The following is a 13,089-nucleotide window of genomic DNA, read 5'->3' as shown; positions in this document are numbered from 1 at the left end:
GTCGCCCGCAGACCGCCATCTTGAAAAGGTCAGCAGTTAGGACGGCTCCATAATCGATATGGGGAAGAATGTGAATTATGCTAAAGGAATTTCGAATAAATTAGCATACTTTCCAAGTCTCTTAGGAGCTACTATTTTAGATGAACTCCTAGATCAATTATACTTGGGTCTGGTGGGACTAAGGGGATGTTTCTTAGCAAAGTCTCCTCAGGTGCAAACATCAGCTACCCCTAGCCCCTGCCTGTGGCCGGTAGTACATGCCAATCTGAGCATGTGTTCGCGACCACGATGAGTATGCCGCACTTCCGGCCAGATCGCCGGATTTCCGCTGAGTGACCCTTACAAGTCCTTCTTGATCCTGAAGTGGATTAGGTGCCGCTGTTGCTGCTCTTGTTGAATCTAGAACCGTAGCCAGACATGGGACTGGAGGACGAGCGAAAGATGCTTACCGAGTCCGGAGATCCTGAGAAGGTAAGGCAAGGCGATCCACTCGACCCTCTTCTCTGTCTTGAAGCCCAAGACCTAGCCCGCCAAAACACGCACGGGGCCCTCTTAGCCCCCAGTTTACCCTCTAGGATTTGCAGGGTCGGGAGCTCTAGTTCCCTCGACCTTTCCCCAGAATTCGTCCGGTGACTTTGGACAGATAGATGACTAGTTTTTCTCTGGGCCTCGGCTTCTCCATTCTGTGAATGTAGTGAAGGTTTGAGAGCGAAAATGTTTTGTGGACTAAAGTCTTGTAAAAATATGACCTATGTTTGCAGTCAGTCAGATGTTCTGAAACCCGCGTTTCACAGGTTTGGGGAGCAAACAAACCACCTTGCCCCAGCTCAGGTTAGGAATCCCTACCATATCTATTGGGGAGGTTCGGAAGACCTGGCCTTGTGATTTCCTTTTCTTTGAGGAAGGTGTGTGTCTTTGGGGACAGTGAAGAAATGTACGATGTTATTCTGTGATGGAAGAGGGAGCTCTTTCCTAGGGAAAGAGTGCTGCTATGATAAGTATTTATTGACTGCTTGCTATTCCAAGTGCTTTACATGCACTAATTAATTTCTTTTTTCTTTTTTCTTTTTTTGAGATGGAGTCTCGCTTTGTCGCCCAGGCTGGAGTGCAGTGGCGCGATCTCGGCTCGCTGCAACCTCCGCCTCCCTGGTTCAGGCGATTCTCCTGCCTCAGCCTCCCAAGTAGCTGGGTAGCTGGGACTACAGGTGCCCAGCATCACGCCCAGCTAATTTTTGTGTTTTTAGTAGAGACGGGGGTTTCACCATGTTGGCCAGGCTGGTCTCGAGCTCCTGACCTCGTGAACCGCCCACCTCGGCCTTCCAAAGTCCTGGAATTACAGGCGTGAGCCACCGCGCCCGGCCCTAATTCATTTCATCTACACATTATTCCTATGAAGTAAGTGTTAGGTACTATTAGTGCCATTTTTACAGATGAGGAAACAAGCGTAGAGGTTAAATATCTTTTCTAAGGTCACACAGCTAACATATTGGTGCAGCCAGGAACTGCAGCCAAGCAGCGCGGTTCTAGAACCGGGACTCTTACCCATTATGCGACACAGCCGCTAGTTGTTTCTAATCTCATTTCTGCCTGTTCTCTGGTCACTTCGGGGCAGCCGTTTTGGGCTGTGGGTTCAGAATAATTGGAGACTTATTTATCCCTTAATTTTTCTCGTCTTAATTATTTCTAAAAAGAAATAGAGCCTGAGGCCGGGCGCAGTGGCTCACGCCTGTAATCCCAGCACTTTGGGAGGACAGCCGAGGCAGGCGCGTTGCGTGAGTTCAGGAGTTGGACCAGCCTGGGCAACGTGGTCAAACCCCGTCTCTACAAAAAATACAAAAATTAGCCGGGCATGGTGGTGAACGCCTGTGGTCTCAACTGCTCAGGAGTTTGAGCCCAGGAAGTCCAGGCTGCAGTGAGCCGTGATTGTGTCACTGCACTCCAGTCAGGCAACCCAGGTGAGACCCTGTCTCAAAAAAAAGGAAAGAAAAGAAAGAAAGAAATGGAGCCTGCCTCAGAGAGGCAGAAAGGTCAGCAGGATCCACCGCTGCAGTAGATGAGAAAAGAAAGTAAATAAGCAGTCAGTTTTAAGCTAGGGTATTCTGGCCGGGCGCGGTGGCTCAGGCCTGTAATCCAGCACTTTGGGAGGCCAAGGCAGGCGGATCACGAGATCAGGAGATCCAGACCATCCTGGCTAACACGGTGAAACCCCGTCTCTACTAAAAATACAAAAAATTAGCCGGGCGTGGTGGCGGGTGCCTGTAGTCCCAGCTACTTGGGAGGCTGAGGCAGGAGAATGGCGTGAACCAGAGAGGCAGAGCTTGCAATGAGCCGAGATTGTGCCACTGCAGCCTGGGTGACAGAGCAAGACTCTTTCTCAAAAAATAATAATAATAATAAAATAAACTAGGGTATTCTATGAGGAACCCATAATTCTTTTTTTTTTTTTTCATAGTCTAGAAAACAATGGGTTTTCCTCCTAACTTGGTTTGGGATGTAAGGACTAAATTTAGCTATTTGTAGCAATACTGGGACAAATATTTTAGATTGTGTAGGCCCCATGTGAACATCTGGCAGCTTGAATCTGTATCAGAAGATGTCTAATTACTGTTTATTATCTCTAAACTGGGATTACTTCCTTAAGGGACTGTTGTGATTAATTAAATCATATTAGATATGAAGGCGCTTTGTAAACTGGAGAGTATTAAGCACACTTAGGTTCTTGTTAATGAAAGTGAGATGGTGTCTCTGTCTTGAAATGAACCTGGGATTCCTTTTAACCAAGTATGGTAAGGTGACAGACCTGCAGTCAACTGCCTTTGAAAGAAGAGTTTATTATTACTTAAAGTTCCCGAAAGAGGGATCTACCACACAAAAAAATGCAGGGCTGTATGGGGAAGTGTCCGAGCTAGTCAGGAGGCAGAAGGTGTGAGGGGAAGGAAGCATGGCTCAGCACCTTGGTTTCTATGGGAAGGAATTGGTGGGCAGGGTAGGTACACTTGCTCAAATTTAGGATTGGATGGTTTGAATAATTTCGTTGGGCTCTGGCTTATAGGGCTGGTTCCTAGTTGTCCTATATTTGTCCCTGGGGTGATTTAGAGAAGGGGAAACAGGAGCTTAGTGTATGAAACTTAGATAAAGGAGGCAGGGCCAGGCCGAGTGGCTAATGCCTATAATCCCACCACTTTGGGAGGCCGAGGTAGGAGGATTGATTGAGCCCAAGAGTTTGAGAGCAGCCTAGGCAACATAATGAGACCCTGTCTCTACTAAAAAAAAATGTTTAAGTTAGCCGGGCATGTGGTGTGTGCTGATAGTCCTAACTACTTAGAAGGCTGAGGCAGGAGGATCACTTGACCCCAGGAGTTTGTGGCTGCAGTGAGCTATGATGGCGCCACTGCGCTACAGCCTGGGTGACAGAGCAAGACCCTGTCTCTTAAACAAAACAAAACAAAAGATAAAGGAGGCAGTTGGCTACAAGCGCTTTGGATAGTTAGGTTGCATATGAAAGGTATGCTCGCAGGCAAGTTTGCTGTCTAAAAATTAGCTAGCCCTGGAAGAGCAGGATTAGCTCCAGGATTAGCAAGGCCTCTAAAATGTAAAAACATCATAGAACACAGAAAACAAAATAACATCATTAATAGCAGTGTCAATGTCTGTCTTCAGTAATTACATCAGTATGATCAGGAATAAATATGTCATAAAATTGCTGCTAACATTAATTTTGTTTTCCTTTTGTAGGAGGAAGAGGAAGAGGAGGAATTAGTGGTAAGAACTGTCTCAGGTTTGGAAACATCTCAGTAAAAGCAGGGTTTGAGCCTCATGAAACTCTAAGGGCATTTTAAGGAGTCTTTACTTGATACCTTGTAGATAATGGGGGTGGAATAAGCTTTGATACTTCCCGTGCATTGGAGTGTTTGGGGTGTGAGCCTTGGAAGCTAAGTCTGTTCTGGCTTCTTCAGTTGTGGTCAGGGAGCAGACGGCATCTTGAGGGCCTGGCACTCAATCATCTGCTATTTGTGGTTTAATAAAGAACTTTGGGCCAGGCATCGTGGCTCATGCCTGTAATCCCAGCACTTTGGGAGGCCGAGGCAGGCGGATTGCCTGAGGTCGGGAGTTCAAGACCAAACCTGAACAATGTGGAGAAACCCCGTCTCTACTAAAAATACAAAATTAGCTGGGCGTGGTGGCACATGCCTGTAATCCCAGCTACTCGAGAGGCTGAGGCAGGAGAATTGCTTGAACCCAGGAGGCGAAGGTTGCGGTGAGCCGAGATCGTGCCATTGCACTCCAGCCTGGGCAACAAAAGCGAAATTCCATCTTAAAAAAAAAAAAAAGAACTCTGAGGGAACCTTTGTTAGATAGTCCTTCTCTATGTTAGCATTGCCTTTCTAGCTGGGCAGCTGGGGTGCATAGGCCTGGTTCTCAGACAAGGGGATTTGATATTTCAGATGTGACATATTCCAAAATGCCGTGTTAACAAGTAAGGCCTCCTATAGATCTATTTCAAGTTTGGCCAGGTTTCCTTTACCACCTTGTTTTTCAGATAGGACTGAGGCTTTCAGTGCATACTGGCAACCTTGGAAGGCAGGAATGTGAAACTTTTCCCTACTACTTAGCATCAGAATTGAATGGGAGACCGCATTCTGCCATTTCTGGCGGCAGTGTGGCTCTGCCAGCTGGCCTTCTGCACGGTAATTCAGAGGCAGCACCTTGGTTTGGTGGTTGTGTTAATCAAAGCATATGTGTTTGGTGGGTCTCCGCTAAAAATCCCCATTTTGTTGTTTTTCTATTTCTACATCAGGATCCCCTAACAACAGTGAGAGAGCAATGCGAGCAGTTGGAGAAATGTGTAAAGGCCCGGGAGCGGCTAGAGCTCTGTGATAAGCGTGTATCCTCTCGATCACGTACAGAAGAGGATTGCACGGAGGAGCTCTTAGACTTCTTGCATGCAAGGGACCATTGCGTAAGTCCGTCTGAAGTCAGGAAGGGGAAAGGTTGCAATGGTCAGGGAAAACTTGGTGCTGACAATCTTTCCATGCTAGGGCAAGGCCCTTCAGTGAGTATTTACTCTGGGCCCAATATATGTGATGTACAGTGCTGAGCATTTTATGTAAATAACCTCTTTTATTTTTTTGAGACAGGGTCTCACCATGTTGCCCAGGCTGAAGTACAGTGGCATGATCATAACTCAGTGCCAACCTTGAACTCCTGGGCCTAAGTCATCCTGCCTTGGCCTCCCAAGTAGCTGGGACTATAGGTGCATGCCATCATGAGAGGCTAATTTTTTATTTTTTAATTTTTTCTAGTGATGGGGCCTTGTTATGTTGCCCAGGCTGGTCTCAAACTCCTGGGCTCAAGTAATCCTCCCATTTTGGCCCTCCAAAGTGCTGGGATTATAGGCATGAGCCATTGTGCCTGGCCTGTAAATAATCTTGCCTAATCCTTACTACTTCCACTGGAGATAGGTATCATTATCCCATTTCACAGATAGAAACTGAGGCTCAGAGAAAAAAAATAAACATCCCAACATGCACTGCTAAACAGTGGGGAAGCTGGATTTTGTACTCTTCAATAACAGACTGTTCTTTAAAAATAATTTGTATTGGCCAGGCACAGTGGCTTACCCCTGTAATCCCAGCACTTTGGGAGGCCGAGGCGGGTGGATCACGAAGTCAGGAGATCGAGACCATCCTGTGAATGGTGAAACCCCGTCTCTACTTAAAATACAAAAAATTGGCCGGGCGCGGTGGCTCAAGCCTGTAATTCCAGCACTTTGGGAGGCCGAGACGGGCGGATCACAAGGTCAGGAGATCGAGACCATCCTGGCTAACACGGTGAAACCCCGTCTCTACTAAAAAACACACAAAAAAAAAACTAGCCGGGCGAGGTGGCGGGCGCCTGTAGTCCCAGCTACTCGGAAGGCTGAGGCAGGAGAATGGCGGGAACCCGGGAGGCGGAGCTTGCAGTGAGCTGAGATCCGGCCACTGCACTACAGCCTGGGCGACAGAGCGAGACTCCGTCTCAAAAAAAAAAAAAAAAATACAAAAAATTAGCCAGGCGTGGTGGCAGGCGCCTGTAGTCCCAGCTACTTGGGAGGCTGAGGTGGGAGAATGGCGTGAACCTGGGAGGTGGAGCTTGCAGTGAGCCGAGGTTGTACCAAAAAAAAATAATAATAATTTGTATCCTCAAATGTGTCTAATATATAGTAGTTGGTCCAAAAGGTTGCTTTTTTTTTTTTTTTTTTTGGAGGCGCAGTCTGGCTCTGCTGCCCAGGCTGGAGTGCAGTGGCACGACCTCGGCTCACTGCAAGCTCCACCTCCTGGGTTCACACCATTCTGTTGCCTTAGCCTCCCAAGTAGCTGCGACCACAGGTGCCCGCCACCATGCCCAGCTAATTTTGTTTTTTTTTTGTATTTTTAGTAGAGACGGGGTTTCACGGCGTTAGCCAGGATGGTCTCAATCTCCCGATCCCATGATCCACAGCACCCAGCCTTTCTTTTTTTTTTTGAGATAAGGTCTTGCTCTGTCACCCAGGCTGGAGTGCAGTGGCATGATCATAGCTCAATACAGCCACTACCTCCTGGTTCAAGCAATTATTCTGCCTTAGCCCCCGAGTTGCCAGGACTATAGGCACATGCTACCATGCCTTGGTAATTTTTTTTTTTTTTTTTTTTAATTTGAGACTGATTCTCACTTTGTCGCCCAGGCTGGAGTGCAGTGGTGCAGTCTCAGCTGACTGCAACCTCTACCTCCCAGGTTCAAGTGATTCTCCTGCTTCAGCCTCACGAGTAACTGGGATTAAAGATGCATGCCACCACACACAGCTAATTTTTTGTTTGTTTGTTTGTCTGTATTTTTAGTAGAGACAGGGTTTCACCATGTTGGCCAGGCTGGTCTCGAACTCCTGACCCCCAGTGATCCACCTGCCTCAGCCTCCCAAAGTGCTGAGGTTACAGGCGTGAGCCACTGCACCTGGCCCATGCCTGGGTAATTTTTGTACTTTTTGTAGCGATGGAGTTTTGCTGTATTGCCCAGGTTGGTCTAGAACTCCTGGGTTCACATGTGCCACTCATCTCAGCTTCCCAAAGTGTTGGGATTACAGGTGTGAGATACCACACCTGGCCTCAAGGGGTTGTTTTTTAAAAGTACACTTATCAGGCAGGGCATGGTGGCTGACGCTTATGATCCTAGCACTTTTGGAAGGCCAAGGCAGGAGGATCCCTTGACCCCAGGAGTTCAAGACTAGCCTGGGCAACATAGGGGAATCCTGTCTCTATTTTTAAAAAATCAAAAGTAATAAAAGTAAACTTCTGCTTGACTCTTACATATAACACAGTAAGGTATTTTACATAAATTATACGTAAGCAAAGTTTGATATGGTTGCTTCTATTAAAACTAATTGGATGGCCCATAAACATATGAAAAGATATTCAACATCATTAGCCATCAGGGATACTACCATAACACTTTATACCCACTGCCCACTAGGATGGCTATAATAAAAAAGATAACGAGTGTTGAAGAGGATGTGGAAAAGTTGGAAACCTCATATGCTGTCAGTAAAGGTGTAAATTGGTACAGCCACTGTGGAAAACATCTGGCACTTCTTCAAAAGGCTAAGCATACAGTTAATGTATGACACAGCAATTCCACTTGAAGATATATACCCAAGAGAAATGAAAACATATGTTCACATAAACACCTGTACACAAATGTTCATAGAAGCATTGTTTATACGACCCAAAAAGTGGAAACACCATAAATGTCCGTCAGCTAGGCCGGGCACGGTGGCTCATGCCTGTAATCCCAGAACTTTGGGAGCTCAAGGCAGGTGGATCACCTGAGCCCATGAGTTTGAGACCAGCCTGGGCAACATGGTAAAACCCTGTCTCTACAAAAAATATATATATAAAAAGATAACCGGGCATGCTGGCTCACACCTGTAGTCCTAGCGACTTGGGAGGCTGAGGTGGGAGGATCACCTGAGCCTGGGGAAGTCAAGGCTTCAGTGAGCCATGATCACGCCACTGCATTCCAGCCTGGGTGACAGAATGAGACCCTGTCTCAAAAAAAAAAAAAAATCAAGTTCTTTTCTCAAAAAATTAAACATAGAATTATGTACTATATGATCTAGCAATTTCACTTCTAGGTATATACCCAGTAGTATTGAGAGTAGGCTTAAACAGATATTTCCATATTCATATTCACAATAGCCAAAAGGTAGAAACAACCCAAGTGTCCCTCCATGGATGAAAAGGTTTTTTAAAAATGTGCTCTGTATATACAATGGGATATTATGCAACCTTAAAATAGAAGGGGGCCTGGCGCGGTGGCTCATGCTTGTAATCCCAACACCTTGGGAGCCCGAGGCAGATCATGAGGTCAGGAGATCAAGACCATCCTGGCTAACACGGTAAAACCCTGTCTCTACTAAAAATACAAAAAATTTAGCCAGGCGTAGTGGCAGATGCCTGTAGTCCTAGCTACTTGGGAGGCTGAGGTAGGAGAATGGTGTGAACCCGGGAGGCAGAGCTTGCATTGAGCCGAGATCGTGCCACTGCACTCCAGCCTAGGTGACAAAGCGAGACTCCGTCTCAAAAAAAAAAGAAGGGGCTGGGCACAGCAGCTCACGCCTGTAATCCCAGCACTTTGGGAGGCCGAGGCAGGTGGATCACCTGCTGTCAGGAGTTCAAGACCAGCCTGGATAACATGGCGAAATCCTGTCTCTACTAAAAAATATAAAAATTAGCTGGGTGTGGTGGTGGGCACCTGTAATCCCAGCTGCTCAGGAGGCTGAGGCAGGAGAATTGCTTGAACCTAGGAGGCGGAGGTTGTAGTGAGCTGAGATCGCGCCATTACACTCCAGCCTGGGTGACAGAGCAAAACTCTGTCTCAAAAAAAAAAAAAAAAGCAAACAAAAAAAAAACAAAACTGGGGTAGGATTTCTTGATTCCTAGATTTTCACCAAAATTTAGGTTTGTTAAGAATTTAAGGTAATATGCAATTCTGTATATAAAATATGCCAAAAGATGGTGCTCTTATTAAATTTTTTCTTTTGGCCAATTTGGGTGTTATTTAAAGAGAAATTTAAAATAAGAAACCGGGCCAGGTGCAATGGTTCACACATGTAATCCCAGTAGTTTGGGAGGCCAAGGCGGAGGATCAGTTGAGCACAGGACTTTGAGACCAGTCTGGGCAACATAGGGAGGGCCCATCTCTTAAAAAAAAAAAAAAAAAAAAAATGAGCAGGGCGTGGTGGCACACGTCTGTGGACCCAGTTACTCATGAGGCTGAGGTGAGAGGATTGCTTGAGCCTGGGAGGTTGAGGCTGCAGTGAGCTATGATTGTATCACTATACTCCAGTTTGGGCAACAAACCTTGTCTCAAAAAAGAAAAAAGAAACCATTAAGTAGGGGAAAGAGATATAAAGAAAGACACAGGCCGGGCACAGTGACTCTCATCTTTAATCCCAACACTTTGGGAGGCCAAGACAGTAGATCACCTGAGGTCAGGAGTTCAAGACCAGCCTGACCAATATGATGAAACCTCGTCTCTACTAAAAATACAAAAATTAGCCAGGCGTGGTGGCACGTGCCTGTAATCCCAGCTACTCGGGAGGCTGAAACAGGAGAATTGCTTGAACCCAGAAGGCGGAGGCTGCAGTGAGCCAAAGTTGCGCCATTGCACACCACCCTGGGCAACAAGAGCAAAATGCAAAAAAAAGTCTCAAAAAAAAAAGACGGGAAACTCTGACACATGCTGCAACATTGATGAACCTTGGAGACATTATACTAAGAGTCAGGGAGGACAAACATTGTATCGTTCCACTTCTGTGAGGTACCTAGAATAGTAGTCACATTCATAGAGACAGAAAGTAGAATGGTAGTAATCAGGAGCTGAGGGGAGAAAGGAAGTGGAGAGTTACTGTTTAATGGATATAGTTTTGATTTAGTAAGATGAAAAAGTTCCCAAGTTTGGAAGTTCTAGAGATTGTAGGAGACTGTATGGTTGTAGAAAAATGGGAATGCACTTAACTGCCACAGAAATGTACAGTTAAAAATGATTAAAGTGGGGCCGTGTACAGTGGCTCACACCTGCAATCCCCACACTTTGGGAGGCCAAGGCAGGCACATCACTTGAGGTCAGGAGTTTGAGACCACCTGGGACAACATGGTGAAACCTTGTGTCTACTAAAAATACAGAAATTTAGCTGAGTGGTGGCACACGCCTGTAATGCCAGCTACTCAGGAGTCTGAGGCAGGAGAATCGCTTGAACCTGGGAGGCAGAGGTTGCAGTGAGCCAAGATTGTACCACTGCACTCCAGCCTGGGGGACAGAGCAAGACTCTGCCTCAAAAAAAAAAAAAAAAAAAAAGATTAAAGTAGAAAAAGGAAAAAATTACTAAAGTGGTAAATTTTATGTTATGTGTATTTTACCACCATTTTTAACGAAAGAAATTAAGTACTGAATGTGCTACAATATGGATAAACTTTGCAAACATGCTAAATGCTAAGGGAAAAAAGCCAGTCACAAAGTGAAAAATAACATATGATACGATTTATATGAAATGTTCAAAATAAGGCCGGGCGCGGTGGCTCAAGGCTGTAATCCCAGCACTTTGGGAGGCCGAGACGGGCGGATCACAAGGTCAGGAGATCGAGACCATCCTGGCTAACACGGCGAAACCCCGTCTCTACTAAAAACACAAAAACATTAGCCGGGCGAGGTGGCGGCGCCTGTGGTCCCAGCTACTCGGGAGGCTGAGGCAGGAGAATGGTGGGAACCCGGGAGGCGGAGCTTGCAGTGAGCTGAGATCTGGCCACTGCACTCCAGCCTGGGCGACAGAGCGAGACTCCGTCTCAAAAAAAAAAAAAAAAAAAAAAAATGTTCAAAATAAGCAAGTCATGATCTGTTCCCTTAATTAATATCCCCTCCTATTGATTTTCCCCCTCCCACTGTGTGGTCATTCTAAAAACATTTACATATATTTATGAGCCAAGCACTGGTTTAGGATCTGGGAGTAAGATAGACAATAGTTCCTTCATTCACTGAGTTTATGAGCCAGCATAGGAAACAGAAGTAGAACAAGTGCTAAACTTTGGTAAGTCTCAGGTATAACTTTCTCAGGGTACTATTAACTGAACCCCTCCACCCCGCCCCGCCTCCCATTTATTTTCCTCCTAGCATTTCCCATTATCAGAGGTTACCTTATTTATGTGTTCATTTTAACTCATTACCCTGTAAGTTTCTTAAGTGGCCGGGCGCGGTGGCTCAAGCCTGTAATCCCAGCACTTTGGGAGGCCGAGTCGGGCGGATCACAAGGTCAGGAGATCGAGACCATCCTGGCTAACACGGCGAAACCCCGTCTCTACTAAAAACACAAAAAATTAGCCGGGCGAGGTGGCGGCGCCTGTGGTCCCAGCTACTCGGGAGGCTGAGGCAGGAGAATGGCGGGAACCTGGGAGGCAGAGCTTGCAGTGAGCTGAGATCTGGCCACTGCACTCCAGCCTGGGCGACAGAGCGAGACTCCGTCTCAAAAAAAAAAAAAAGTTTCTTAAGTGACAGATGTGTCTTGTTACAGTTATAACTCACTCAGCACTTAGAACACTACCTGGCATATAGAAGATGTCCTGTGAATATGTGTTGAATTAATATGTAATGTTAATATCACTGATGAGGAGGTACAGGTTTCTGTGGCAAAATAGGGACAGATTTGTGTGTGGATAGGGGCTTGTTGAGAGAAGGCTTGCAGGAAATGACATGTATAAGATCTAAATTCTAAAGGAAGAATAAAAGATGAAACAAGTAGGGCGTTCACTAGGACTCAAGTGCTGCGTGCATATGTGAGAAGGGGAGTTGTGAGAAGAGAGGCAGTAGTTTCAGGTCTTGAAGGACCTTGTAAGCCATGACATTAAAGCTGCCAATTGATTACCTCCTTTTCTTTCCCCTATCTAGGTGGCCCACAAACTCTTTAACAACTTGAAATAAATGTGTGGACTTATTCACCCCAGCCTTCATCTTCTGGGCATCAGAATATTTCCTTATGGTTTTGGATATACCATTTGTTTCTTATTTGTGTAACTGTAAGTTCACATGAACCTCATGGATTTTGGCTTAGGCTGGTAGCTTCTATGTAATTCGCAGTGATTCCATCTTAATAAAAGTTCTGTGATCTGCAAACCTGCCCCCTGTCCTTTTTTTATAAATTGAGAATTTTTTTTTTTTAATTTGAAATTTTCTTTTATTTTTGAGGAGGTGGGGAGCAGCAAGGGGGACAGGGTCTTACTTTGTTGGCCAGGCTGGAATGCAGTGGTGCGAATAGCTCATTGCAGCCTCCACCTCCTGGGCTCAAGTGATCCTCCCACCTCGGCCATCAAGTAGCTAGGACTATAGCATGCATCACCACTCCCAGCTAATTTAAAAAATATTTTGTAGGCCGGGCGCGGTGGCTCAAGCCTGTAATCCCAGCACTTTGGGAGGCCGAGACGGGCGGATCACGAGGTCAGGAGATCGAGACCATCCTGGCTAACCCGGTGAAACCCCGTCTCTACTAAAAAAATACAAAAAACTAGCCGGGCGAGGTGGCGGGCGCCTGTAGTCCCAGCTACTCGGGAGGCTGAGGCAGGAGAATGGCGTAAACCCGGGAGGCGGAGCTTGCAGTGAGCTGAGATCCGGCCACTGCACACCAGCCTGGGCGACAGAGCGAGACTTTGTCTCAAAAATATATATATATATATATATTTTGTAGAGGCTGGGCGCGGTGGCTCACGCCTGTAATCCCAGCACTTTGGGAGGCTGAGGCGGGTGTATCATGAGATCAGGAGATCAAGACCATCCTGGCTAACATGGTGAAACCCCGTCTCTACTAAAAATACAAAAAATTAGCTGGGCGTGGTGGCAGTCGCCTGTGGTCCCAGCTACTCAGGAGGCTGAGGCAGGAGAGTGGCGTGAACCCAGGAGGCGGAGCTTGCAGTGAGTGGAGACTGCGCCACTGCACTCCAGCCTGGGCGACAGAGCAAGACTCTGTCCCCCCAAAAAAAATATTTTGTAGAGATGGCATCTCACTATGTCCAGGCTGGTCTTGAACTCTGG

General features: G+C 46.4%; 1 protein-coding gene across 3 annotated transcripts; it reads left to right on the top strand.

Moving 5' to 3' along the window:
* The first annotated feature begins 341 nt into the window (after positions 1-341).
* UQCRH (ubiquinol-cytochrome c reductase hinge protein) lies at positions 342-12,177 on the top strand. Of its 3 annotated transcripts, XM_015138448.3 has the most exons (5): positions 342-471; positions 3,736-3,762; positions 4,541-4,688; positions 4,799-4,960; positions 11,953-12,177. In XM_015138448.3, exons 3-5 carry the CDS (start codon positions 4,626-4,628, stop codon positions 11,983-11,985), a joined length of 258 nt encoding a protein of 85 aa, XP_014993934.1. In that variant the 5' UTR covers positions 342-471; positions 3,736-3,762; positions 4,541-4,625; the 3' UTR covers positions 11,986-12,177.
* Positions 12,178-13,089: the final 912 nt, after the last annotated feature.

The sequence above is a fragment of the Macaca mulatta genome, chromosome 1 (genome assembly GCF_049350105.2).
Source record: "Macaca mulatta isolate MMU2019108-1 chromosome 1, T2T-MMU8v2.0, whole genome shotgun sequence".
NCBI classification, from domain to species: Eukaryota; Metazoa; Chordata; class Mammalia; order Primates; family Cercopithecidae; genus Macaca; species Macaca mulatta.
The sequence above is the reverse complement of the archived record's forward strand: the minus strand, read 5'-3'. Positions and strand labels throughout refer to the sequence as shown.

Coding starts and splice junctions, on each gene's coding strand:
- UQCRH (XM_015138448.3), top strand. CDS start 4,626: ATGGGAGACCGCATTCTGCCATTTCTGGCGGCAGTGTGGCTCTGCCAG. Junction 4,689..4,798: donor GCCAGCTGGCCTTCTGCACG/GTAATTCAGAGG, acceptor TTTCTACATCAG/GATCCCCTAACAACAGTGAG. Junction 4,961..11,952: donor TGCATGCAAGGGACCATTGC/GTAAGTCCGTCT, acceptor TCCCCTATCTAG/GTGGCCCACAAACTCTTTAA.